The following is a 27,958-nucleotide window of genomic DNA, read 5'->3' as shown; positions in this document are numbered from 1 at the left end:
AAAATTTCGTCTTAAAAGTAATTAGCAATGAAATGAGCATCACGAGTTCTCAACAGTATACACAACATAGAAACTTCCCTTTTTATCGTGATAGACAAACATAAAATTTCGTCTCAGAATCATAAAACTTCCCTTCATTATTTGTATATCCTAATCAAAGAGGTCTATAAGTTCATATCTAATCAGAATCATGACCATGACCATGACCAGCACCATTATTGTTTCATTTCTTTTATGAACAAAGCATGGGCACTATATCACTTCAACAAATTATTGTCCTCACACACGTATCCATCCACATGAAGCAGTACAATCAAAAGAGAGAATAAGAACACAAGGGCTGGTGGGAAAAGCTAGTACTTCCATAGCTGTGATCAGTTGAGTTCTGTACTTCCATTTCTGGCTCACCTTCAAATAGCAAGTTTTCTCAGCAATCTCTTGCAACTCTGTCCAACAAAGTATTTCAAAACGAAAAAAACAAAAAACGTATTCTATTTATTACTTCGACGTCGACGACGCCATTTCTCAGGGTAACAATGAAGATGGTTCCTAAAAAAATCAGTTAGAATTTCAAAATTTGCACATATAGATATTGTGTACCCAAAAAGAGAGATAATCTAGTGAAAATGAAGTGATTTTTCCAGAGTATCCAACGCCCAGAAAAGGAGATTATGGGACAGTAGAGAGATTAGGATCTGAGCCTGGAGGAGTCTCCAACAGTGCTCTCCATTCTGGTGTACCATTCACCAATCCTTGTGTGCTCCACCATGTCTTTACCCGACCTTAAGTAACGGATGGGTCTCAACACCCCGAACACCGCAAGATCAGCTAGATTAGGTTTCGAGCCTCCTAAAAATGCAAAACAAGAACCATTGAATTTCATGCCATTGAAGAAACATAATAACACAACTTTTCATACAATAGAAAGCCTTAAACAGTCGTCCCAAACTTCCTCCTCTTCTTCTTCTTTTTCAAAAAAATACAAGTTCCATAACTACTTGTTCCCATTTTCAGTAGAAAAATGGCCAGGAAAACAAGGAGTGGTTAGTTTTTTTCAAAAAGAACGAGTCGTGTTGAAGGTGGAGTTTAGGACTACAAAAATTCAAAGTCGGTGTAACAATTCATATCGTGTATAAACGCATCATCGTCATCGTCAAAGTACATACCTAGGAAGTCCCGTCCAGCCAAAGCATCTACCCATGTTTCTGCTGCTTCGTATAGTGCTGCACGCTCATCGGTAATATTATATTTCTTCTTTAGTTTCTTTGACACAAAGTACATAGCAGCGGCTCCAGCATACTTTACAGAAATCTTTTCAGCAAAGCCAAAATTACCTAAGAATAGGGTTCACAAGAGAAGCGGATGAATGAAATACATAGCTTAACAAACTCAATCGTCACTAAGTTTCTTTTCAGTCTCAATCAACAATTGAATAAGATCAATAACCTAAGCTCATATTAACAAGAGCCTAAATCAAAATAAAGTAACAACGAGAATGAGCATCAAATCCTAATTGAATTCTCAAACCAAGAAGTTAATCTCCAAATAAACAAAAATTTATAGAATAAATTAAAGTCTAACTGAGGTGCATTCGAAAAATCCTCAATTCACATTAAGATACGTTTGTTAAGCAGAACGTTTCAGTAAAAAAAAATAATAATAAAAAAAATCCATGATTTGCTCATACCATTACTAGTAATGTAGTCAAATGATTCAAGGGCCTCGGAAGTATTTCGATATATATTTGGTGATAAGACGTGTACCAAGTGACTATCTACCCATCTGCACCAATAACCATGAAGTGCCGAAAGTTAAACAAATGAACAGCATCACCAAAGGTTTTATACAATTGGTGACTAATAATTCAATTATCATTAAGAAAATCAAGATAAAAAAGGACCAAATATGCTAAAAATATATATGTTATCAGAAATGAACTCGCCTGGTAATGAAAAATATACAATATGGATGAAGGAACAACCAACATGCATCTGGTTTAAGCTTAAGCTTCCAGATGTAACTAAGCCTAGTAGCACAACAAGACAGCAGGACATACGTAGTCTTTGCAGTTCTATTCAGAATCTTAACAATTGAAATAATTTAAAAACTATTTCACAACCAGTGTATCTATAATCAAGTATATGATCATAAAAACATTAGTGGCCGGACTTGATACACAATCCCCCCCATTAAATAAAAAATTTACATGTGAACTTCAGTTGTATGGAAATTCGTATTTAAGGAACAGAAATTACGAAAAGTGGTTCTCCAATTGAAAACCTACCGACGCCATTTTGTCTCCTCATCATCTTCAGGGACAGAAGAAGCATCTTTATCTGACAAAAACTTGTGGCTCAACTGGTCGATAATGGCTGCAGTAATGCCATAACCAGGAGTTAGTCCATAAGTAACACCAAATTAAATGTGCTAGTAAAAAAAAAAACTTGACAAAACTGAGATTTGCGATTTAAAAAATACAAAAGACCATTGAGAATAATGGAATAGCACCTGAGGAGTCAACCATCTGTTCACCATCAACAACCAATATTGGCACCTTCTTATAATCCGACCATTTAATTTCTTTCTTACTAAGCGGATTGACCTCAACAACTTTGTATGGAATATCGTAGTAGTCAAGAAAAGCTGAGATCGAAGATGAAATATCGTCATTAAATGTAAAAGAGCATGAAACCACATGGAGGGTTCTGAAAAGTACAATTATGGACATAGTAAATTTGCAATTTTTGGTCAAAAGGTTAAGACTAAATATAGTGGAAACCGCATTCAATTTTCTTTATTACACAGTCTTGCCATGTTTATGAAAATCGGTAGATTAAAAAATTACAAGATTTCGATTCAGATCATACACTTGCCATAGTCTTCATAAACAATTCAGCCCTCGTTACCCATTCTCACCTGTAATCCTAAAATATATTCATATTGTAGCCAAAAGGAAAACGACGGGATGATGGTTTAATCTGAACAGAAGAGAAATCCGCAATCGGGAAGCAGGATAGTTTACAGAAGAGTTAACACAGTTACTAGATCTAGTTCAGCAAGCTCGCCCTTGTAAGGAAGGAACAGAAAAGAATATCAAAATTGGTTATCCTGAAATTGGTAAATGTGTTGTTCATTAAAATTTATGATTTTCCTAAGATCCTTAATTGAGATCCCCCAACTTTGCCCCCACCTCGGCAGAAGAAAGAGCACAATTCTTATGAAGTCGCATCATATAAATATACCCAACGCAATTACCAATCCAAAATTCCTCCCCCAAGATCCCTCGCAACCACACAAATTCACCAACCAACAAGATCAATCAAAACACAGAGATCAACAGGAACAAGAAAATAAAAAAAAATCACCTTTAACTTTATTACAAAACGGACACGCTTCGTATTGATAGAGCACAACCTCCTTAGGAACCAACTCCTGCCGCAAGGGCTCCTTCGCATAAACATCCTGGGACATAGAAACAGCAGCAGCTAGAGAAGCAACAGCTCCAACAACGCCGAGCGATGCAGCTCGGGCAGAGCCACCAGCAACGGAATCTAGGAGAGAGGAAAACCAGCGCCGGTGAGTGTGGGAGCTGGAACTGAACAGCGCAGCTTGGAGAAGACGCTGATTGGAGATGGCGTAGGCGGAAACGGCGCCATGAGAGGTACCGATTGAGCGGTAGAGGAAGGAGGAAGCGATAGAGGAAGACCTTCTCATGACGTCGAATCGGAGAAGGGGAAAACAGATCTTTCAGGAAGAACGAAGAACAAAGATTGAGAATGGTTCAAAGTTTTAGGGGTTTACGTGGGGTTCTGCCCGCCAGTGCCAATCCGTCTCTCTCCAATATATATATATATATATATATATATATATATATATNATATATATATATATATATATATATATATATATATATATATATATATATATATATTTATTTATTTATTTATTTATTTATTTAACATTATTATTTTGTTTGATGTATTTAGATTACAAATTAAATATAAAAAAAAATAGATATTTAAGTTTATGATCAAATTTTCTATCTTAATTAATTTATCTTGAAAATTTTAAAATTACATATTTTAAGAGAATAAAAAATAAAAATTTTAGAATTATTCTTAAAATAAAATAAATAAAAGCTATTTAAATTTTATTTTTAAAAATTTTTAGTGGATAATATATATCTAAATTAATTAAAATATATTGAATTGATGAATCCATTTTAATTTTATTTTCATTATTTTTAATTAAAATTTTGAAATACTAAGGATTAAAGGGAAATGTTTAATTAAAAAATATAAAAAATTAATATGTATATATATATATATATATAGAATTTAACCTAAAGTTTGGACATTTTTAAATAATAATAATAATATTTGTCGTCTCTGTCATCCTACTAAAACCCATCTGCAGATGAACGCCTATGGCAAAAACCCTTGTCGTCTCCGTCTGGAATCCACGAAGCACAGTGATGTCTGCTCCGAAGTTCATGTATTTCGGCACTGCAATCTCCCGAACTACATCCAGAGCTCTATCGCCACTCCTCTTCCCTAGAAGACTCCCGCCGAAGCTCATATCTTTCATCAAGTGCAGTTCTTCTACAGGGCTTGATTCCGCCAGCAGTGGCGGCGTTGATGCGCCTCAATCCTACTCCGGCCTCACTCACCACCCCTGGCCTGAATGGGTTTCCTTCGTCGACGGTCTGAGGACCAAGGGTTACTTGGTCGAACCTAATGTAGAAGATGCGAACGGAGATGGGAGCGACGGTGATGTAGCTACGACATCTGTGAATGATTATAACGACATGAATGTGTTGAAGGATGCTTGTCTCAACTTTGCGCGCGAACGCTACGATATTTTCAAGTGAGTTTTGTGTTTAGAGTTTGATGTTTTTTAGAATCGTGTACTGGAAATTAAGCTGATACGGTTGCATCTTCTGGGATTGGATGAAAGTATTCTAGCGACGAATTTCTAGGGTTTTTGGATATGATCTCTAACGCTTGAAATCAACTTGGGGACTTCTTGTTATCTGGAAATGGATGGTTCATACCTGAAGGCCATTGCGTAGTTCAAGTTCAATTGCTCAAATTCATCATTGGAAGTGGACATACCCTGTTTTTTCACAAATTAGAATCCTGCTGATTGTATGATTTATTATCTATTCTGCAATTTGTTATGTAATCCGGCATGTGATTGTTCACACAGTTGATCTCCATATCCCGTTTGAAAGAATTTCATGGCCCTTATAGTTTAAGATTCTGGATTCTCATTCCTTTCTAGAACATCCTTGTTGTTCTAGGGAGGGAAGGGCAGTGTCTATGTTTCACTTGCATTACTTAGTATGGTATTGATTACCGCCCTTGTCTCGTAGGGAAGTACGTTTCTCCGGGCTTGATTAGAATCTGTTGCTTTTTCTTTGTGCAGGTCATTGTCCACAGATGATATTCAAACCCTTGTGAAGGATGGATGTCCCAATCTCTTCCGGAAAGTTGTTAATTCAGCTAAGAGATTGAGGGCTTACGTGCAACTAGACGAAGGGGACGTATGTAGTCTCACTTAATTATCGTGGTCATTTTTTCAAATGATTGAATCACGTATATCATGGCTTGGTTTACTCGTTTCATTTCGATATATCTACTTTGTACAGGTTTGTAGTACTTGCAATCTTCGAGGCTCCTGTGGTCGAGCTTATGTTATTTTAAAGGAAACAGAAGCAACTGCAAGAACTGTGGATGTAACTCGATTATTGTTGACCTATGCATTGGAGCCAGTTGTTTTGTCTGGAGGGGACAAACCTCCCGGTAGAGAGCATGTCGAAGTCTCTGCGAGAAAATTGCTTTCTGAGCTATTGGAACTGAGTGAAAAACCCATCGATGCATCAGCAGTGAAGCCCGATACGAAATCTACCCGAAGAAAAGAAAAACCATCAAAATTTACAGATATTGCTTTATCTCAAAATGTTGAGATGAAGAGAGGAGATTGGATGTGTACAAAGTAAGTAACATCTGAAGTGTAACTTCATTACTTCTTTGAACTACTTTTCTATTAGCTTGAATTTCTTTGTATCTTTTGGTGGTTGATTATTCAAGAGATGATTAGATGAATAGGTTACTTTAGTAAGAAATCTTGCCACTTAGCCCTCGACACGTTTCCGATGGAATTAATTTTAGGCTGCTATCCCCATCTGTGGCCTGAAAGAGACCTCGACCTTGACGTGAATGCTTACAACTCTCCATTTCATTGCATCATAGGATGATAGGAAGTTTTGGATCATGTTAAGTATGGATATCGAGTATTTCATCTTACCTTTAAGCTTTACATCTTTGCGTCTGATGGCCTATGGACGAGACCCGAAATCCGCTTCATTTATCTTTTGATATTTCTAACTAATACTTCCTTTTTGCAGATGCAACTTCTTGAATTTTTCGAGAAACAGAAAATGTTTGAAATGTAACGAAGATGGTCCTAAAAGAGTTCGTGCAGATGATATTGAAATGAAAAGTGGAGATTGGATCTGTTCAGAGTAAGCACTTGTTCAATCTTGCTCTCAAACAATTCTTTGGTCTTTTGAATATTTGTACTTCTCGACTAACCTTATTTGTGAGATCCTCACATCGGTTGGAGAGGGGAACGAAACATTCTTCATAAGGGTGTGGAAACCTCTCCCCTAGCAAACACGTTTTAAAAACCTTAAGAGAAAATCCGAAAGGAAAAGCTCAAAGAGGACAATATCTGCTAGCAGTGGACTTGGGCAGTTCTTATGAGTTCCTTCGCCTAAAACAACTGTTGCACGAGCTCAAAGTATCACTACTGTTGTTTAAACTCATACACATTCCATTCCTTTTGTAATAGGTGCAACTTTATGAACTTCTCAAGAAACATCAACTGCTTAAAGTGCAAAACCGAGAGGCCGAAGAAGATTGATGTCGGCGAAATTGAAATGAAGAAGGGAGATTGGGTCTGTCCGAAGTAAGTTCATTACTTATCATCCTTCTGTCACTCCATCAATCATGATCTGTTCTTGTATTCAGTGAAATTTGTTTCTTGTTTGACAATGCTGTGTTCTCTTCTGGTGCATTCACCTACAGATGTACATTCATGAACTTTGCCAGTAACAAGAAATGTTTGCGTTGCCGAGAACATCGCCCGAAGGGGGAAATGAATCCAGGAGAATGGGAATGCCCCTCGTAAGTTTACTCTTGCTCGCACGTTTTACTAACGTAGAGGATTTGAACCTCCGACTTTAAAGAAAGAACTAGGTACTGGTACTGATAACCGTTGCTCTTCTGTAGATGTGACTTTTTGAATTATAGACGGAACATGGTCTGCCGGCAGTGTGATGGTGAGCGGCCTAAAGGAGGAGCAAGTGAGGAGTACGAGGAGCAGCTATGGGAGTCACCAAGGGGAAGATGATGTCCAAAGCCGACAAATTGATTAAAATTTTGGGATGTTTGGTGATTGGGTAATTTCTCCATTTATTAGATTATTTAATTTGGCTATTAGTATTTCAATTACGAGGATTTGAAGGTTTTATCCATTAAGAAAGTTTTCTATGATCAACTTCCTCTCCTCTTCTCTCCCTTTTGTCACTATCTTCAAAGAGAGTTTTTACTTGTCAAAATTAAAATTATTTCCAACTATGTTGTTTTTACTTGTAGAAGTAATTTTTATAAGAATAAAATTGGTTTTGAGTGATACAGAATCATGTTGTTTTTGGAGTGATTTTGAACTTAGGCAAGATTGATTTTAACTATTAGGGATAAAGAAACGGATGAAACATGTGAAATTTATGTATGATTACAAGTTTAACAAACATTTTCATGGTCTTAAAAGCAAGAGATTTCAAGCTAAAGGGATTTTTACCATATATAGGGATTTTTTACCATGTGCATGGTTCCATTGTTTATTTCGAAAAGCTCGAGCTTTTGGGACTCATTCGCTGTTAAATATATAAGGAAATATAATATAACATAACATAAAATAAACTAAATTTGATACTCGAATACTCGGTTTGATAACCCGCTACTAATTCTTCTTTCGCTTCTGGTAAATCAAAAGGTAACCTCTCGCATTCTGCTGAGGCAAAAATTAGAAAAATAACAAACCCTATAGGTTGACGTCACAAATTCCATCCCAAAAACTATATTTTGATTGAGGCTCAACTATATTAACTGTACTCAAATGGTTAGATAATCATAGTTCCATAAATAAATCTAGGAACATCACTATTCTCATCGCTATTACAAAATTATACAAAAGATTTTCACCTCACCTGGCTCCTTGAGGGCCATAAATAAATCTAGGGAGCGTATCGGATTATTTATCTTAATGTCTTTTTTTGTAGAAGAGTATAGGATAAAAATCTAATTTTTGGTTTCTAAGATAGATTCCACGTTCTCCGATAATCAGTTAAATATATATATATTTTTTTTTGGGTATTTTAAGGATCCCACATGAAAAAAAAAACAAAAATCATAGTAACTTTATGTAGCATTAATGGAGTTGGAAGTGAAATATAGAATTAGGGTTACTGAGGAAGAAGAAGAGAGGTCATTGGAAGTGGAAGGAAGCAGCTTCTTCGTTTTAATTTCTTCCATAGTTGATGTTATATTCTTTTAATTTTTCGAATTATTCTCAAATTGGCATATTAATTGCTAATATAATACTATAAATCAAAATTTAATTCCATTATTTTTATAATAATTGTGTAATTAAGCACACTACTAAAATAAATAACATCATTACTTTGGGCCCAAGGAAAACACTACAATTTTCAAGCCTTTTTGTATGGTCAAACAAACAAAAGGAATATGGAAGACGAGAGGAAGGCATAATCCTTGCATCCCAAGTAACACATGACCGACCACCTAGCATTCCACTTCTATATTAGAGCTTTCAAATTTCATATAGAAATAAATCCACTAGTTTACCTCACGCTCTTCCAAGTTTAGCAGTGTTCTTTTTGGATTACCCATCAAGAAGAACCCTTTCAGTGCACAACAGAGAAGAAACCACCACAAGCAGCCCCAACAATGGTGTCCCTCACCCTACAGAAGCGGCTTGCTGCAAGTAGTCTCGACTGTGGCAAGCGCCGAGTATGGCTCGATCCCAACGAGACCTGCACCATCTCCTTAGCCAATTCTAGTAAGTACAACAACTTTCCAAGAACTATCATCTGATTTTTTTCTTCCTGTTGAACTTGATCAGTCATGAAGTTTGCTTATGAGTGCACAACCATGTTTAAGAGAGGAGAGAAGAAAAGAAAAGGTTTGGCGAACATGACATATACAGATTTAACAAAAGAGTGAACAATGAATTCTTTTGTTTCAGGAAAGAATTTTGTACCTGATTATTAACAATTTATCAAAGATGCAAAAGAAAAACATTTTAACTAGAAAACACATGTAACTGTCAGGAATGAGCATCAGAAAGCTCATAAAGGATGGTTTGATCATCAAGAGGATGACAACAATCCACTCGAAGTTTCGATCTCGACAAAGCCACGAAGCAAAATCAAGAGGACGACATTCTGGGTATGGAAAACGAAGAGGAACAAAGGAAGCAAGGTTACCCACAAAGCTGCTATGGATGAGAAGAATGAGGGTCCTCCGAAGATTACTGCGCAAATACAGAGAATGTGAGAAGATAGATAAGCATATTTATCATCAAATGTATACTAGAGTGAAGGGAAACGTCTACAAAAACAAGCGTGTGCTGATGGAAAACATTCACAAGGTCAAGTCCGAAATAGCATCAGAAAGAACACTTTCTGCACAGGTCGAGGCCAAGAGAGCAAGAAACAGTAAAGCTACAGTAAGCGTTGTAAAGCAGAAAGATTACACTGCCATTACAGGCTCTGGCAGCGACAAAATTCACACATTCAGGGAATGTCTTTCTTATGGAGTGGAAGCTTCATAAAACTGTTGATTAGAACATAAGTGCATAATTGTCCTTTTATTTTTGCAAGATCAGATGTATTTGTATATTTGTCACCAGTTCTATATTGTAATGCTTGTTATTTAGGCTACTTTTTATTTTGCATAGCATGCCAGAATTTGAATAAGTATTGTAGAGGAAAATAAATCAGTTGCAAGTTAAATGGATTGTGCATAACCATTTATTAACTATATGCTTTACAGTATGTAGCTTGATTGTCAGTTCAAATAGAAGGAAGAAAGCATCATACTGCAACTCATAATGCTTTTCCTGCTGAACCAAATAGATGAATCTTCTCTGCAATCACAGCTTTCATGGATTCTTTGGCTGATTCCATCACATGGACTAAATCTTTGCTGGGGCTATTCAGTGAATCCAAGTATGCCTTCCGAACCTCGGTGTTTACGTTGAACTTTCTCACTCCGTTCTCGATGCAAGCCTGATGAGAAATTGATGCAAAGAGAGACAATCCTTACAGGTTTATTTCTTTAAAGAATTAAAATTTGACATGAATTCAGCAATACAAGTACAGTGGTCTGCAAATTAGTTCCATTTTTATGACTCCTCAATACGAACGTCTAGAAACTGAGCATGTCTCAGCTATTTAACTGTTTCGTTCGAAAAGAAAAGATTAAAAGTTCGTACCTTTATGAGGTTCTCAGGCAAACCGGAAGCTCCGTGCAGCACCAGGAAGACCCCTTTTCTTGAGCTCAGAGCATGCAAATCCTTGTTAAAGAATTTATCAGAATCAGTCAATTCATATATAAAATTATGATAGTTCAAGGATTACCAATAATTCAAGGTTCAAATAACAAATTCCAATTAAAAGCTAAATATTTGGCCTCATGACAGAGATTACATCATTTCTCAGCCATTCGCCTAAAACCCTGGAGACATCTTTCAACGTGCCACAATTCAGTTAGTGACCATGAACAAGCGAAGTAGCCTAAAATCTCTGATTGTAACATTAGCATGGACTGCAGATGATGCACATAATCAAACTAACAATGACTTGAATATTCTTTTTTTTTATATAGGAAACACAAAAATTGATTGATGAAATAGATTACAAAAGACCCTATCTGTAATTAATCACAAAAAATCACCTCCAATGTGTCAAGAGGGTCGACAGGCTATAAATACAAAGGGAAGAGATAAAAATATTTAGGACTTGAATATAAATATTTGTATACTAAACCTTGAGCAGATCGAGTCTGAGATTCGGGCCACTTGCTGGATATTTTCCATGGACATTACCGATACACACTGCTAGAGCATCTATACCAGTCTCCTCAATAAACTGTTGAGCCTGAATTGTTTGATATTAGTATTATTTTCCAATGCTAAGCTAAAGAAAATCTTTCTTTAAAGCAGAAAGAGAAGTAACCTGGGATACATCGGTCAGCCTTGCTTCATAATCTTCGACAGTCAAGTCATCTTCTGTTCCTGATAATCTACCAAGTTCAGCTTCCACTAGCATGTCTTTTGATTGAGCCAAGGAAGAAATGAACTTTGTGTAGGCAATATTTTCCTTAAATGGAAGATGTGAACCATCTGCCATTACTGAATCAAATCCCTAGTAGGATGAAAAGAAGGAAAACAACTTACAACCAAGTAACAAGTAAACTTTTTAACATCAATACTTGATAGGAAATCAAATGGACAGTGCTGGAAACATATTTAAATAGCCTGTAAACAATACCAATTCAATCGCTTCTAACAGATCTTCCATCGAATTTCCGTGATCAAAGTGAACAGAGATTGGTACCTACAGAAATCAATAATGAGAGATCCACGTTTTAATCAGAATCTCTGTAACGAAAAGGACATAATATCAAATTATCTCTCATCCTACTTAGGGCCTCATGTCCAGATATTTTCCTGGTAGTTGGTTGGCAGGTTTTAGAAGATGAGAACCGAAGCTACATTGTCCATCAATACTTTATTGGTCGTTCCATCCAAGGGAATAATATACGCATTAAATTGGACATTATTATTAAAAAGAACCAAATTTATAATGCTTAAAAACCAGAGTCCTATTCCTTCCTCTNCCCCCCCCCCCCCCCCCCCTTTTTTTTCTCCGCGTAATTTCAGAATGAAAAATACTAGCAAAACAAATAATTTGAAGCATCTCTACTTCTTCATGCTCTTTTAGGTAAATCATAAGATTAAAACTGAACGTAGTATTTGTTACACTTTCACATTCTATAGCAGCCTCTTATTGAAACCTGAAATAATTCAGGAATATTCAATGTACACTTAAAACTAAAAACCACATCCTGCAAGAGACAAAAAAAAAAAAAAAAAAAAAAAAAAAACCCACCACCAATGACATCAAACAAAAAAAAATAAATATAGAATATAAGTTTTTAAGTTTTGTTTTTCATATTCTATATAATCGAAGCTATTTCCCCCTCTTTTTTGTGAATGATCATTACTTACACTGGCTCGTTCAGCAGCAGCAATACAGCACGAAACCAAAGAGAGCCCTCCTTGCTTTAAGGCACCTGGATGGATCTGGAAATTTGAAGAATTTGTGATTTTTTTAACACTAGCAAGGAACCTGATTTTATTGATCATGTTTTAGAAACAGGATCTAACAGTATCTGTAGATGAACTAAGGGTTTTGTTAACCAAAAAAAAAAAAAAAAAAAAAAAAAAAAAAAAAAAAAAAAAAAAAAACAGGAGAATAATCTGGAAAACTCCTATGAGAAGGAATAAATATGCAATGCAATCATGAAAGCTCTCTTTACTGCTTTTCATTGGTGCAAATATTCGCACCCTTCTACCTCTTAGCGATTATATTCTTTCTTTATCATTTAACCTTGGATATTTTTCTTGTAACCCATCATTGCCCATCGGTGGGTTTAATTCCATTCATTAATGAAATATCTTTTTATCTCTCAAAAACAAAAATCATGGAAGCAAAATTTTATTCTTCTTTTTTGGCAAAGGTCATGAAAGCAACGAAAAATATTTTAGCATAACTTCTAGAACTTTTGTAGGTAAAATACTATTTCTCTATCTCTTTTCAATTTTTTTTTAAAGGCAACTAACTGGATCATAAAAAGAATGTTATGAATATATTCACGTACAGTCTACAGATCTCAGCAATCTGCCATTTGTCAAGGCAGATCACATGGTAATCAGCAACGGGCAAAACTAGTTGATAAAATAATACATGATATAACTCAGCTATGGGTATGATGTTTTATTATTTAAACCACATGGCAACATACCTGTAATATGGCAGGACTCTGTTGTTCTTCAGCAGCAGCAACAACAGCCTGAACTCCTTCCAAATTATAGACATTGAACGCTCCCACTGCATAACCACCTCGTTCTGCATTCTTCATTTAGAATGACGTATTCAGAAATTTAGGGCAAATTGCTAGAGAATTGTTTCCAATAATTTAAAAAAAGCGTGCAAACTTAAAATCAAATAACCCTTACAAGAAGAATCTCTTTTGAAGAGGAAAGTCTGGCAGGAAGGGCCCAAGAACTGACTACTTCTGCTAGTGCTTCACTGTTGCCAACATTACCTTAAGTAACATAATTCGAAATAGTCAAAGATCATAATCAAGTTATTACAAATTTAAAAGTCTAGAAAAAAAGAGAAGACATCTTATCTAAATTTACCTGGAAAAACAATGTATGGAACTCCAGGATGTCTACTTTCATGGCCTAGTTGCCACAAGGGAACTCCAGAAAGGGCTTGTCCAATTATCTTAGCACATTTTGCTCCAAGAGCCTTCGTAGCAATATCTGATGAGGTAATTCCACCCTGAATTAAGAAGATAGACAAATTGATGAACTGTGAGCTGTCGTTTAACAACAAACTTTCCACATTATCTTTTATTGATGATCTGTGAGCTATTGTTCAACAACAAAATTTTCAGGTCGAGAATATGATTTTGATGTAAGCATTTAAGCATCTAGCACTTGTTTGATCCCAATTTCAGGTGCCAATATGCTAAATCATATCAGCCACGCATGATCAGCTTAAGAGGCAGAACCAATTATTCCTGCAGCATGCACGTACTTCGGGGTTTGGACAGAGTCCCTCATATGATAACAGCCGACATATTAAGCATGAAGGTAAAAGAGAGGGGGGAAGAAAACTCGGTTTTTGGTACCTTTGCAAGGATGTAGCGAGGTTTTGTATTTATCCGCTGAACTATTTCCACTAGTGCTGCACTTACTTTGACATTGATTTCTAAACTCTCCAAGGGACCTAATCAAAGAACGAGTAGCTACCTCAGCAACAACACAAGAAAAAGAACCTCATATATTCCAATATACACTGGTAGAAGTATGTGTGTAAATGTATCAGTATCATAAATTAAGCTATAGAAAAGTTAGAATGACTAACTTTTTCCCGTGATAAGTTCTCGACTAGTCACAATTAGAGTATCTTTGTGAGCCCTGAGATAAATATCTGCAAATATAGCTGCTTTTCTGATTTCCTCCTCCCTCTCTTCCTCTGAACTCATCGAAAGTTTGGCAGCAGAAACCTGATGGAGAAGAAGAAAAGTAGTCACAAATATAAAATATGAACAAAGTCATACATGCAGAACAATGTAGTCTGCACCAGTTATATGAAAGGAATGTTAAAAATATGTTCTGTACTCAAATACAAGGAGTATGTACTATGCTGTCGACCACAAACAAGGAAATGTTCAAAGGAGGAGCACAGCAATAGAGAGATTTAGGATGAGCACAGATACAAGGAAAAGAGCAACTAGTATAAATTGGGAAGGAAAAACTATCTTATTTGGCGCTATCCCAGGTTCCCTCTTAAGCTTGATTGAACACATCGATTACATTCACTTGTTTTCTACTGTTATGAACGCTTTGGTAAGAATGTCAATTATGTGACAACAAAAGGTGTGCAAACATGACCAATTTCCAACCTTTTCTGTTATGAAGTGTCCATCTTCTTACATATGCTTCGTCTTGTCCTGCTAACTATCACATGCATTATCATTGGAAAGTCTCATAGGAAAATGTTACATAATTTGAAGTGTCTCCATATTGGAGCTGGAGCATATGGTTGAGTGAGTGTACAATCTATGGGAACCGAGAGAGGTTTTTGTAGGGTTTTGGAAGATGAGGCTCAGTATGGTACGTTTTTGGAGTGAGGCTGAATGTTATCCATGCATACAACCAAGATGCTATTCTTCCCCCAGTTTCATATTCAAAGAGCATAGTGCTATCTCATAAGCTTTGACAGTAGTAAGAAAGAGGACTTGTTGGCTTCGACCTTTTGAGTTTACAAGTAAGAGTATAAGAGGTTGTTAGTATGGGTACAAGGGTGCTATACATTCATCTATTTTCATACAACCTAGTCTGTTGCCATAAAGATAAAATAAACTTGCAGTATGTGAATATTAGCACTTTTCACAAAAGAAAAAAAAAAGCAAACAGAAAAAAAGGAGGTACAANTCTTTTTTATTACAAAAACGTGTATCTCTTTCAAAATAAATGAATTGAGAGCAAGATGGTTTATATTTGCAACAATTTATTGTTTCAATCCAATATCCTTACAGCTTCCATACATCTAGGATTTGGGGATAAAGTGGATTGAAGATGCTGAAATTGAAAGATAATTAATAAATAAGAAAAAATATGTTAAACGAGACAAGAAAATGCAATATTCCGTTCCATGGCATATCCGCATATATACCTTCTCTAAGCTGCATAGGTGCTTGCAAACAGCATCTGGGCCACCCTTTCTTAAAAGTTGAATAGAAATAGAGGTAACAGTGTCAGCTTGTATGCGTCCAGCTGTTTTCTCTTCAACCCACTATTATTCAGAAGATGGGAGAAAAACGTTAAGAAATTACTACACTAGATTTTTATTTACAGCACAATATAATCAACGAACCTCACGAAGATTTGAAGATTTATAACCAAAAGTAGCATCTTTTGCAAACTCGGTGTCCCCCGCAGGGATAAGCCTGCATACATGATCATAACAAACAATGCAGGCTCACTAAACCATCATGAATAATCAAAATATACATTAAAGGAAAAGAATGTTACACATCAGAATCTGCAACATAGTGTATATCGTCAACAGTGTAACGGCCTCCTTGGAAAAAGAATGGGCAGATGATCCATGCATCCACTACACCTAAGACTGAAATAGCAGCATCGGCTTCCTAGACAAATCAGACTCTCTCATGTTATGACAATTAAGTTCTGACTCAACATTGCCAGGTAACAACTGAGATACCACTTAAGCCACTCTATATACCTCGGGAAAATGACCTCGTAAGGTTGAGTCACCTCTCAAAACTACCGTGTAGTCGCTATGCTTGACACACTCGGATGCAGCACGTAAATTAATGCAGATTTGTTCAACTAATGCCCCAGCCTGTAAAGCTTGTAGCATACTCAGTACTATAATTGACGATATTGGTACACTAGAAAAACTATATTCTAATAGTACGGGAACAAGTGGTGGGTGGGAGAGGGAGACGGATTTCTACCTTTTCAGAACTCAGTGACCTTGAGTTGGTCAAGATAAAAAAGCATTTGGGTTTTTTACGAAACTGTTCAATAAGTGAATTGAGGGTCCTGCAAAGATCACGTGAAGATTAAACCACTTAAAATTTACCTACTCCGGAGGCAAAAACGCACATTCTTTAGATTAAACAAGCTTGAAGTTCACAACATCTTACTTTACATTAAATGAAAAACAATAAATTCATTTTATAAAGTTGGCTGGTTCGTTGCTAAACAACTGTCCCACAAAACCATAATAGTGTCTTAGAAAGAATGAAGCTCACCATTCAGTTAAAACATCAATATCATGAACAGTTTGAGTTCCCGTTGGATCATCATCCAGCACAACCAAAATTTTTGAATTTTTTTCATTTAGTTGTTGAATATCAGCAATTACATCTTGCGGCCATTCAGGAGGAAGAGACCCCAACAAAGCTTCTTTCTTAAGAGTGGGAGGTTTTCCTTTAACCTTGACACCTGTAAGCGNAGGTACAACATAAAAAAAGAAATCCATAATATATGTACGAGAAAAGGATTAACTAGCATAAATGAGAATGAAAACCCATATTCAATTGTATAATTGCGAGATCACCTCGATACATCTTAAAAATGGGCTACATCGCAACTTCAGCTCTTGAACCTATGACATCATGAGTGTAGATACGTGAAATACTAACACAGCAATAAGTGAAAACACATAATGTAAGGAAATTTAAATCATTGATTCTACCTGTTTTGTAGTTTTTGGAACATATGAACCCACAACTATAAGACCACCCTTTCTCTCTTTCTCAATTCCAACATCCTTTGGCAAAAGAGGAGCTATTGGAGTGATCCCAATCCTGGCTGATACGAAACTGGCAGCAGTTCGACACAAGAAACTCTTGCCCTTTATTTCTGCCTGTCAAGTAAAAAAATAATCTGATGAGTATTTTCATTAATAAAATATCAAAATCAGGTAAGTTTAAAGGAAAACTCGGAAAGAGACATCAGAATACTACCAGAGGGAATTTACCTTGATCATTCCAGCAGCAAAAACGGCCATATCCTTTTCACTAGCGGCATTAACTATGCATGTCATTCCCTGTTTTAGCAAAACAACATAACACAGGTTATAATATTATGTCATACGTAATGAAAAAATAGCACGGAATACACCTTTCGTTGAAAAAGTGAATTGTACACAAAAATATGAAAGCCCCATAGTCGAGGGAGTTCACAAAGAGACACTTCCATTGGCTTTNAGTTCTGACTCAACATTGCCAGGTAACAACTGAGATACCACTTAAGCCACTCTATATACCTCGGGAAAATGACCTCGTAAGGTTGAGTCACCTCTCAAAACTACCGTGTAGTCGCTATGCTTGACACACTCGGATGCAGCACGTAAATTAATGCAGATTTGTTCAACTAATGCCCCAGCCTGTAAAGCTTGTAGCATACTCAGTACTATAATTGACGATATTGGTACACTAGAAAAACTATATTCTAATAGTACGGGAACAAGTGGTGGGTGGGAGAGGGAGACGGATTTCTACCTTTTCAGAACTCAGTGACCTTGAGTTGGTCAAGATAAAAAAGCATTTGGGTTTTTTACGAAACTGTTCAATAAGTGAATTGAGGGTCCTGCAAAGATCACGTGAAGATTAAACCACTTAAAATTTACCTACTCCGGAGGCAAAAACGCACATTCTTTAGATTAAACAAGCTTGAAGTTCACAACATCTTACTTTACATTAAATGAAAAACAATAAATTCATTTTATAAAGTTGGCTGGTTCGTTGCTAAACAACTGTCCCACAAAACCATAATAGTGTCTTAGAAAGAATGAAGCTCACCATTCAGTTAAAACATCAATATCATGAACAGTTTGAGTTCCCGTTGGATCATCATCCAGCACAACCAAAATTTTTGAATTTTTTTCATTTAGTTGTTGAATATCAGCAATTACATCTTGCGGCCATTCAGGAGGAAGAGACCCCAACAAAGCTTCTTTCTTAAGAGTGGGAGGTTTTCCTTTAACCTTGACACCTGTAAGCGTCTCATAAACCTATGGCATCATATGGAACTCAGTTAGACCATATATTGCAACAGAATCATGGATTTTTATTTTTTGTTCAACTCATTAAAATAAGCTGATTTCCACAAAACTCTCTCTCGATATTATTAGCTGTCACATTTTTTTCTTAGAAATATGCTTTCAGTGAAAACAAAGTGATGCATGACTTCTCCATACCTTCACTACTCCAGCATCATCTTGACGACCCCAGCCCGCAGCAGATCCTGAAATACATCAAAACACAGATACCATCCTAAATTGTTGTGAAAGATGCAATAGGACCAGCACTGTTTTCAATAAGGAAGTTCTTGTTTTCTACTGTTTAATAAAACCGAGCAAAAGGTTGCTGAATTGGCCCAATTTTTCGGTTGTCACATTTATAAGAATCTGATATTGTCTTATCTGGGTTATTGAGTGAGTCATTATCTCGTACCATCAATCATGTACTTTGTAATAGGATAAAAATGATTAAAAAAAGAAAGTAACTAAATAGCAATGAATGGCCACATTGTGCCATACCTGCCAGAAACAATTGATGTGCAGCCACGGATAAGTGTAAAGGAACTTTATGAGATGCACATTCCCGAGAAACAATGCCCTGTAGAATATAATTTTTTTTATATATAGAGATAATTATAGGATTACAATTTCTTCCTTTGAAGTCATCAATGGATATTTTGTGCTGACCAGGTCCTTCACAAAGATGTCAAGTGCGGAGTATGGTGTATAATCATCATCCAGCATATGTGGAACTCGGTTTTCAAACATCCTGCAAGCAAATGGGGGTAGAAGAATTTTATTACTATGGCAAATGGATGGGAAAACGTTATGCATTTAAGTTTCTTGGAGGCGGCCAACTCTGCAAGAATGATTTTATGTAAGATTGACAGTCTAGCTTCTTGTGATCCCAGGAATGGTTGCTTTTCTATTATTTATTAGGCCAAAGTTGTTAACAAGAACGAATGCAAACTCTTATCCAAAAAATAAAATAAAACAAAATAAAAGGATGCAAGCCTGTAATGGTACGAACATAAAGTAACATTGAACTGTTTTAATTTCCAACCAATCCCCATATTTGTTCAGGTCTTCGATCTACTTTGTCATGGTGATTGTTATTCATCTGTTTTTATTATTTATTTATTTATTTTTACACAAACGAGTTTTATTACTTATGAGTTACGATAGATGATGATGCCAGACCTTCAGTGTCTACTCTATACTAAAATGAAAAAAATATATTTTAATTTGTTTACCAGATACAATAACTTGTACGATTCAGCTAGAATCAGGCTGTGCTAGCTCTTCTTTTCCAATTCTTGTTAGTAGATTTTCTAGTTAATAAATAAAGGTATTGCATGATGAACATTGACAATGCACTTACAAAAACATACGTCTGTACAAGTTAGATGTGAGAATGGAGTTGGCCGAGTGGATGGCTTTAGATTCAATTACCAAAATAGTGCTTACATCGGAAAAGGCAAGCAATGTTCCATTCTGGAATATCTGGCAAAAATGCCTTAAAAGATGAAAAATCTCACAGTAATTGGGCAATGTTAAGATAAGGATGTACCAGGATGTTCCCTGACTATTTAGGATGACGTCAAATAAAATTCTAGTATTGAGACCAAGTCGAGCTCCAAATGCCATTGCCTCTGCACCCGATGCTATATGAACTCCAGCAAGCAATTGATTTACCATTTTCACGCCGCTGTAATAAGTATGTGAAAAATAGAGGTCAGGCTAACCATTACTCAGAGAAACAACATAACCATATGAATGTGTAGTGATGACACGAAACTGATGGTTGACTGAAAAAAAATTTGAAGGCTCTGATTAACACCCAAACGGTCACATAAATGTGAGCCGATCAATTCTTGGAATATTGAAATACCTTCCCGCCCCGCAAACTCCTTTAATAACGTAAAGCTTCTCACTCAAGGCTGTTAACAAATAAAAACCAAATAAAGTGGCATGTCATATTCTAATATCTGGCAACAAAACATGTCACATAATTCTTATGGCACTTTTCAGCTTCACTACCTGAGAGGACTGAACCAGCGCTCCTAAGAGCTTCATTTGTCCCAGAAGCCATTATCTGCATTAGAAAATAGCTATCATCACTTTTTGAGGTAAGGGAACCCAAAATTTAAAGGAACCGAAGTCATTTGAGAGACAGAAAGCACACCGTAAGGGTTCCCTGTGAGGCCCTCTGAACACCACCAGAAACAGGAGCATCAACCAATTTAAAATTCTTGTCCTCATCTTACATATTAAGAAATGATGTCAGTTCAATCACCGATTAAGTATCAAGCATTCGAAGTTCGGCTGAATTTTTAAATCATGCTTAAGTAGACATATAATAAACGTCACGGAAGTACTTTAGAAAGACTTTGTATTGAATAGTGATTTAAAGGATGATGTTAGTTCAAACACTGAATGAGTATCAAGCAATCATAGTTTTACTGGAATTTTTTTATTCAAGCTAAGTAGACATATGCACCACTGACGTACTTCAGAAAGACGTAAGATTGAGTTTGCACAGTGATTTAGAATAACTTCAGTTGACGTATACAAGATTTCTCGTCAATTGCATAGTGATTTGAAATACTGGTCACAGTCTCCTAATAAAGAGCATTTATCTTAAAAATATTGAGTAAATTTCCAAACCATCTGTAGGACATACTTCCCAAGCGTTGTTCTAGTTGGCTCACATATCCAGGAGAAACTGTAGATGACAGAATAATCGACGCTCCATATGGAAGTGCTATAAAAAACAAGGAAATTATGGAATTAGTATCAGCTTGAATACAAGAAATTGAACGCTGAGAAGTAAGTGTACCAGAGATAGCCCCAGCTTCTCCATACAGAACGCTCTCCACTTGTGCTTCATTTGTCACCATAATAACAAGCACTTCAACATCTGAAAACAGAAATTTTTAGGGAATAAGGAGAAAATGGCTCTTTCATTTTGTAAAATAGAACAGGATAGTGGCTCCTACATATTGTACATATATAATGGAAAACAAGATACGGAGCCCAGGATGCTACTAAAGCCATATATCAGTTTTCAACAGAAAACTGATTGCCCTACCACTGAAGACAATAATGTTGTAATCCAACAGCTACAACATAGTAATTGGTTTTAAATAAAGTCAGAACACGTCAATTGAAGCAGATGTGAAGCTAAATCAACTAATAATTGCCACCCAAAATAGTATAGTTTACCTTTTGATGGTAGAAAATGCTATCATTAGAGATTCAAATTACTTTGGGATTTTTGTATTCGGTCAAACTTCTTAGAGTTTTTTTACTCTCTCTCTCTCCCTCCAATCTTAGAGTGCTTCCCAAGCTTTAACTTTTCCACTATAATGTATTCTTCTTTCCTAAATCAACTAAAATCCATTCATGTTACCAAATATCCATCAATAGTCAGTGTATAGGTGCAAAAAACAAAATAGCTCAACAACTTATAGGATTTTGATAACTTTCAGAGACCATTTGACCAGAAGACAAAGGACTAAACAATCTGTAACTACATTCATACAATTTAACAGCAGCGGTTCTAGATATTCCAGTTAACTCAGCAAAACTACAACAATTCATAATGAATCATTGCAAATTTGATTAATCTTTATAGAAGAAAATTTGATGAACTCTTTTAGACGGATGAGCAATCCACACGTTTTAAGTTACACAAACAGTTCTTAAGAAAACAACAATTAAAAAAATTACACGATCAACAATTGGAAAATATATGTTAGTTTTTATTTTCCTTATCTTTCTTCAGCAGACCTGCTAATCCTAATTTATCACAGTATATATTAACGGTGTATGAAATTTTCTGTTTACAGAATAGTAAAAATGAAGTGCGTTCAACTTTGTTCTTTTCTTGATTTGCTCACCTTTACTAGCTTCTGCAGGCGAGATTCCAATCAAACCACCAGCATCAGAGAATTTAGTCAAGGTTGGTTTAAACACCTATAATGAAGAAAAAGGTTCCTTTCAGCTTTTCCCGCTAAATGAACTAACAAATCCATTCTTGAAATAATGAAATAAATCGACAAAGATAGGAAAATATATTACATCATAACCAATCACACAAAAATTTGATCTGATAAGGTGAGTTGCCATGCCAAATCCCATTGCACCAAGACCAATGAAACCCACTCGAACAACAGAGCTTGATTTCGAAACTATTTCATTTGCTAGTTGCTCAGGGCTGTATATTTCTGTATTTGCCGCGTCTGAAATATTTACTCCATATGCGCCTTTCCATACCTGACAGATTTTCTCAACAATTAGATGGCAGTTAAAATAATGTCATCTTGAATAGGCATCTAAATTGTGAAATAGCATGATTCAAATGACCAAAATTCCATATTTCCAATTTTAACCTGTTCTAACAAGCCGTCATCATCACTATCGCCGTGAGAAGAACCTGAAAAGGAAATGAGCAAAGGTGATAGAGGAAAACCAGATTAGTATATATTGAGATAACCTCAAATATAGGAGTTACTTTAAAGTTGCATCGAGTGTTTACCAAGCATAAGTTGCTGATGAGCACTTGCCAGGAGCGGAAGAGGAAAAGTATGCGACTTGGCCTTATCCATGACAATCCCCTTCAGCAAGAGAGATACCACTAGTTATGCCAAATAACTTAATTGATACTAAATATAATAATAACAATGATTACTCGTATGTAATAATCACAAGTACAAATATATGTAATAACGAGTACAAATGCACAATCTCATATACGGCAATTCTTCAGTAACGACATGACTCAAAGGTCCAAGAGAAATGAAAGATCTTTTGATCTATAGATGATTTTTGAACTTTGTTATCGTTTAAAGGTAACTGCAATTTCTAACAATTACAAAGATAAGATAACTAATTCAGTCATGGACATTATAATAAAAAGATAGTTGATGACGAACACAATAAAAGCTAGATAGATTGCATGATATCTTACCAAATTTTGAACCAAATTTCTCAAAAACTCAGGTCTAATATTGCCCTTTAACAAGTGGGGAACATGATTCTTGAAAAACCTGCAAATGTAGACCACCCACCCAAAATTATGATACTATTAAAGCACTGGTAAGAAGATTATGAACAAATAAATAACATTGATTAACATTGTTAATCAATTAAGACTTCAGTTTCGTACTATATTATTTTGATTAAAAAATTCACCGATTGAACAACATAGATCTTGTTTGGTATCACCACTATAGGAGATTGGACATATATAAATCTTTTTCTTAAATCATAAAGAGATTAATAAGGTGCTCGAGTACTGTCGGAGTTCCAGAATTCATTAAGGTATAGACCCCACATTTACTGATCTTCAGAAATAAACAAACCATTTTCTACTTAACTAAGAGATGAAGAACATATGTATATATATTTCCAGTATTGAACATAGTATTGAACTGAAAATGAAACGCCATACATATAGTTCAATAGATCATCACCCACCAAAGATGCTAAACCCATGTACAGATCTAAATATTTAATTAACCATAAGGTAGCTATAGGGAACTAAAACTATAAACTTCTCTAAAGTGCACTTCAAATATTCTCCTTATAGTACTTTGAACAAGAATAATAAAATAATCAGGCAAAAAGGAACTCACCATGAATTCCCAGCAGCATTTGAAATAATGTCGTAGATTATCCAGGGGTGAATTCCAGCTTTAATACCCAGGGAAATAGCTTCCAGCGAAGCCACAAAATGAATTCCTTTAAGGAGCTCAATTACCATATTTGTTTTACTGCAATATGCATAAAAGCAGCAAATACGTCAAGGTGTTTGAATTTTGCTTAATCATCGATGGAGAAAAGACCATCCTAATTATGCATAGACATGTTCCTGCAAACAAAAGATACCTTCCAGCATCAACTTCACCTTCAAAAATGAAAAGCTTTCCACACATAGCTGCAAGCCAATAATTTAAAATAGTTGATATCAGGACATGGTAAAAGGAACAAAGGTTTTGCATGCAAACATTTATACTGAGAACGAACCTGATAGAAAGGGTCGAGCTCTAGAAATTGCAGCTGCCCTACCCGAAGTTATCATCTGGGCAGTTAATAAATAATAATTCAATGTGACAGCAAAGAAAATACCGTTATCCAATTTTAAACAACAAAAACAAAGAGAAAAAAAATGCTATGCATATAATAGCTACCATGAGTTGACCGTCCAGAGCTTCAGAAACACCCTTAAAGACATATGCTTCAACAAGATTAGGTATCTCAAAATTAACTGCAGAAAAGGGGAAGTGACCGTCACAAAGGTATAGATCAAATGACTTGTAAATGCAACATTTCTAGAACAAGACACTTAAAAAATTAGCGTCAAAATTTTGACATAAGAACAAGAAATGTCTTCCATTGCAGACTCTAACTTCATTTCTTTTGAGTTTTTGCTAGAGTTTTTCCCTATTTTCGAACACCCACCCTTCCTTGGATCTCTCTTGTTTAAACATAACGCGCCAGAAAAACAGTTCGTGCAAATACAGTTCCTGTAAATGACATGAAAAGAAAATTGTTCCAATGCTAGAGAGCATAATGTTGCAAACACTCTCTGCAACAGTACCATCTTTTAGGTGCCAATATACAATTGCTTGATAGTGGGTAAACAGAAAACAAATAAAATCCCAACTCCGCAAGCCTAACCAAAAAAATAAAGTGGCCCATTTAAAAAAGTTGGTGATAGATAATGAAAGTAATAGATAGGACATCTGATATTCACATTCCATCATCAAAGTACCGAGAAAGTTAGGGTGGAATTGCCTGTAAAAAGCTTTTTCGAGTTGTGGACATCCTTCTCCAGTAGAGTTGAACGGACAAGAACAACAACAACATCCTTATGCAACCCTGCCAATTAACAGAGTTAAGTACTTAAAATAATCATATATGATACATCAATATAATATTTACCCAAAGTTCATTAAAATCATGGCAATAAGTTTCAGATAAACCTGGGATAGCATCAGAAAAAGATAAATCATTTATCAGATTGAAATGACTGTTCAATACAAGCAATGCTGCAACATCTGCAAGGAAACAAAGAACCAAGTCAGAAAGAAATGTGTAAAGAGGTCATCAAAAGATATAAAGCAAGCATTATAAGTAAGATATACGACTATCTAATACAAGCAATGCCACCTCTTGTAGTTATATGTCCAATTGCTATGCACGATGTTTCAATATATAGCCCATAGAGAAGCACTTCCTCAATATCTCGTTCAAACATTAGCTTTCAGGAATTAGATCACGACAACTTTTGTTCAACTTAAGCCAAGAGTTAAATTATATCAATTGAAGTTGCTTTTCATATTTCTACAAAGACACAGATTGCCTAGTTAATGACGAAGCTGTGATTTAGAATCGAGCATATATCCCTAGTCAGTGATCCTTTAAGCTATCCATTCCTTTAAAAGCAAGAATATAGTTAATTTAACCCTTGGCAATTCAAAACTTTCGAAAAAAAGACCATGTTGTCTAATGGACTGGAATGGTGAACCAAAATGAACTGCATAGCTATATTAAAGTGACATATATCAGTACTCCATAAGAATAAAAGGGGCTTTAGTTAATATTAAACATGAATATCAATGAAATAAATGACTAAGATCCAACTCCAGACCCAAGTTAAACCATCCAATCTAGTCAAACCAAGGAAGGTAACCCAACCAAAGATTCTATATTATAATAGAATAGAAATCAACTTAACCAAGCAAACGGTTTACCTTCCCCTGCCTCTACAGTACTGGCACAGCTTATTCCCCCTAACTTCAAAAATTTATCTGTCAAGGCCTGATTTATCTGCAGACAGAATAGTAGCAGTTATTATGAACCTATCGCCACTATTCAAATATAACACTGAAAGATAACCAAGAACAACGAAAATAAATGGCGGGATATCTGCAGAATCGAATATGCTGCTTAGTGTTTTTTAACACGAAACAGTTACTTTTACAAATTCAAAAGTTAAGACATTCGCAGATCATCTTTGAATCTACTTAGAAATTATTTTTTCAAATGAAGAAGACTTATCAATTTAAATCGGTGAATACATGTATCCCCAGCTTCAATGAAACAGAATAAAATTTCCAAGGTTAAGCGCAATTTTTAGGGTTTGGGAAGTATTTTCCAACAGGATTACTGTTTCTAATGTAAAAGCAAATGCATAACAACCCAATTTAATTAGTAGACCAACAAAAAAAATGGTTAAAATATGAACATATGATATAACATTCACCGTTTCTTCATGAACATGGAGCAAAACGACTAAGAGAAATGTAGATTCTCGTCTTTGAGCTTTCATTTTCCATTACAAGTTCAATATTCGGGATCAGTTCTGTAAGACCGTACATATCCACCAAAATTCACAACGACTCTGTTCTAACATCATGCTTTTCCACTCGACAAACTCAAATGATAACAAAGATGATTGAACACACGACTCTTCATTTCTCCCAGAACTGACACTAATGATATTGAATGCATTCACTTCGGTTCTTCACTCAAACTAAACATCGGATAACAATCGAGAAGTAAAAGTGTCTACGTCTATTCAACAACAGAATCCAAATTCGAAAATGAAATAAGTATAACAAACTCGTATAAGTACCTCATAAGCTTTGACTCTGTAACCGCCACGGATTAGTGGAGTAGCCAATTCGAAGCTCAGATCATCCAAACCAATAAACCCAACGAACGCCATTGACGAGAGAGTTGAGCTGCTCTCTGCTGAAGACTGTGAATCTCCAAGCAGTTGAAAATTGAGATACCAGAAATCAGCACGTTGATCTGCGAGAACGAGAACAAATTGGGCCCTGAATTATTGTTTTGTGATCTTTTATTGCTTTTCACCTGCAATTTTATGAATGCTTGCGTGTTACTGACGAGGATTGCCGCCATCGATAAACGAACTAATCTTCGTCAACGTGATCAAAGAGCAATTTCTTGCTTCAACGCCTTAAAATTTTCTGTTTTTCATGGGGACTAAATTCCAAAATAATAATAATAATATTTAATTAAATTAAATTACAAATTTAGTACATTTGTGTAAATAATTGTCTTTAATTTTACTTATTTTTTTTTAATAATTTTTTCACATTTCTTAAAAACGTATTTTAATTTTAAGTACAATTTTTAAAATTAAATAAAATTTAAAATACTATTTTTTTTAGTTTTTAAATTTTAATTTAATATTTTAAAATATGTTTAAAAGTACGAAAATAAAAAATAGTGATTATAAATTTATTTAAAAATAAATAAATAGTTATCAAACATTTCTATTCAATTTGAAATTTAAAATTTATATGTAATAGGCTAATTAATTTTAATTTTTCAAAAAGAAAATAGGTCTTATATTAAAAAATATATATTAGAACAAAAAATTAATATTAAAAATTTCAACAATTAAAATAGGAT

General features: G+C 35.3%; 4 protein-coding genes across 4 annotated transcripts; 2 read left to right on the top strand and 2 right to left on the bottom strand.

Moving 5' to 3' along the window:
* Positions 1 to 113: 113 nt before the first annotated feature.
* On the bottom strand, positions 114 to 3,822 carry LOC111779595 (prostaglandin E synthase 2-like). Its single transcript, XM_023659671.1, has 6 exons — positions 3,366 to 3,822; positions 2,509 to 2,643; positions 2,285 to 2,372; positions 1,688 to 1,782; positions 1,167 to 1,334; positions 114 to 849 (listed from the first exon to the last, which is right to left on the bottom strand). The coding sequence occupies exons 1-6, from the start codon at positions 3,712 to 3,714 to the stop codon at positions 689 to 691; spliced, it is 996 nt and encodes a 331-aa protein (XP_023515439.1). The 5' UTR covers positions 3,715 to 3,822; the 3' UTR covers positions 114 to 688.
* A 546-nt stretch (positions 3,823 to 4,368) lies between these two features.
* On the top strand, positions 4,369 to 7,563 carry LOC111779556 (zinc finger protein VAR3, chloroplastic). Its single transcript, XM_023659618.1, has 7 exons — positions 4,369 to 4,866; positions 5,428 to 5,545; positions 5,651 to 5,997; positions 6,410 to 6,526; positions 6,856 to 6,972; positions 7,092 to 7,190; positions 7,296 to 7,563. The coding sequence occupies exons 1-7, from the start codon at positions 4,427 to 4,429 to the stop codon at positions 7,414 to 7,416; spliced, it is 1,359 nt and encodes a 452-aa protein (XP_023515386.1). The 5' UTR covers positions 4,369 to 4,426; the 3' UTR covers positions 7,417 to 7,563.
* Positions 7,564 to 8,571: 1,008 nt separating this feature from the next.
* LOC111779914 (60S ribosomal protein L19-3-like) lies at positions 8,572 to 10,217 on the top strand. The gene is made up of 2 exons (XM_023660107.1): positions 8,572 to 9,147; positions 9,419 to 10,217. The coding sequence occupies exons 1-2, from the start codon at positions 9,036 to 9,038 to the stop codon at positions 9,919 to 9,921; spliced, it is 615 nt and encodes a 204-aa protein (XP_023515875.1). The 5' UTR covers positions 8,572 to 9,035; the 3' UTR covers positions 9,922 to 10,217.
* On the bottom strand, positions 9,259 to 27,487 carry LOC111779913. The gene is given in 39 exon segments (XM_023660106.1): positions 9,259 to 9,621; positions 10,190 to 10,378; positions 10,585 to 10,665; positions 11,138 to 11,248; positions 11,327 to 11,515; positions 11,642 to 11,707; positions 12,382 to 12,456; positions 13,179 to 13,289; positions 13,393 to 13,481; positions 13,579 to 13,723; positions 14,076 to 14,173; positions 14,312 to 14,453; positions 17,042 to 17,089; positions 17,180 to 17,350; positions 17,465 to 17,872; positions 17,988 to 18,075; positions 18,288 to 18,499; positions 18,686 to 18,732; positions 19,028 to 19,106; positions 19,196 to 19,277; positions 20,079 to 20,216; positions 20,400 to 20,448; positions 20,549 to 20,603; positions 20,694 to 20,770; positions 21,192 to 21,272; positions 21,348 to 21,428; positions 22,411 to 22,486; positions 22,592 to 22,786; positions 22,903 to 22,946; positions 23,049 to 23,127; positions 23,481 to 23,559; positions 24,148 to 24,285; positions 24,401 to 24,449; positions 24,539 to 24,593; positions 24,703 to 24,779; positions 25,310 to 25,393; positions 25,498 to 25,572; positions 26,269 to 26,344; positions 27,153 to 27,487. Coding segments are annotated over 38 exon segments (4,026 nt in total). The 5' UTR covers positions 27,246 to 27,487; the 3' UTR covers positions 9,259 to 9,621; positions 10,190 to 10,195.
* Positions 27,488 to 27,958: the final 471 nt, after the last annotated feature.

This window comes from Cucurbita pepo, chromosome LG18 (assembly GCF_002806865.2).
Source record: "Cucurbita pepo subsp. pepo cultivar mu-cu-16 chromosome LG18, ASM280686v2, whole genome shotgun sequence".
Taxonomy (NCBI): Eukaryota; Viridiplantae; Streptophyta; class Magnoliopsida; order Cucurbitales; family Cucurbitaceae; genus Cucurbita; species Cucurbita pepo.
The sequence above is the reverse complement of the archived record's forward strand: the minus strand, read 5'-3'. Positions and strand labels throughout refer to the sequence as shown.

Coding starts and splice junctions, on each gene's coding strand:
- LOC111779595 (XM_023659671.1), bottom strand. CDS start 3,714: ATGAGAAGGTCTTCCTCTATCGCTTCCTCCTTCCTCTACCGCTCAATC. Junction 1,783..2,284: donor GAGGAGACAAAATGGCGTCG/GTAGGTTTTCAA, acceptor TTATTGGTGCAG/ATGGGTAGATAGTCACTTGG. Junction 850..1,166: donor GGCTGGACGGGACTTCCTAG/GTATGTACTTTG, acceptor TTGCATTTTTAG/GAGGCTCGAAACCTAATCTA.
- LOC111779556 (XM_023659618.1), top strand. CDS start 4,427: ATGGCAAAAACCCTTGTCGTCTCCGTCTGGAATCCACGAAGCACAGTG. Junction 4,867..5,427: donor GAACGCTACGATATTTTCAA/GTGAGTTTTGTG, acceptor TTCTTTGTGCAG/GTCATTGTCCACAGATGATA. Junction 5,998..6,409: donor GGAGATTGGATGTGTACAAA/GTAAGTAACATC, acceptor TCCTTTTTGCAG/ATGCAACTTCTTGAATTTTT.
- LOC111779914 (XM_023660107.1), top strand. CDS start 9,036: ATGGTGTCCCTCACCCTACAGAAGCGGCTTGCTGCAAGTAGTCTCGAC. Junction 9,148..9,418: donor CATCTCCTTAGCCAATTCTA/GTAAGTACAACA, acceptor TGTAACTGTCAG/GAATGAGCATCAGAAAGCTC.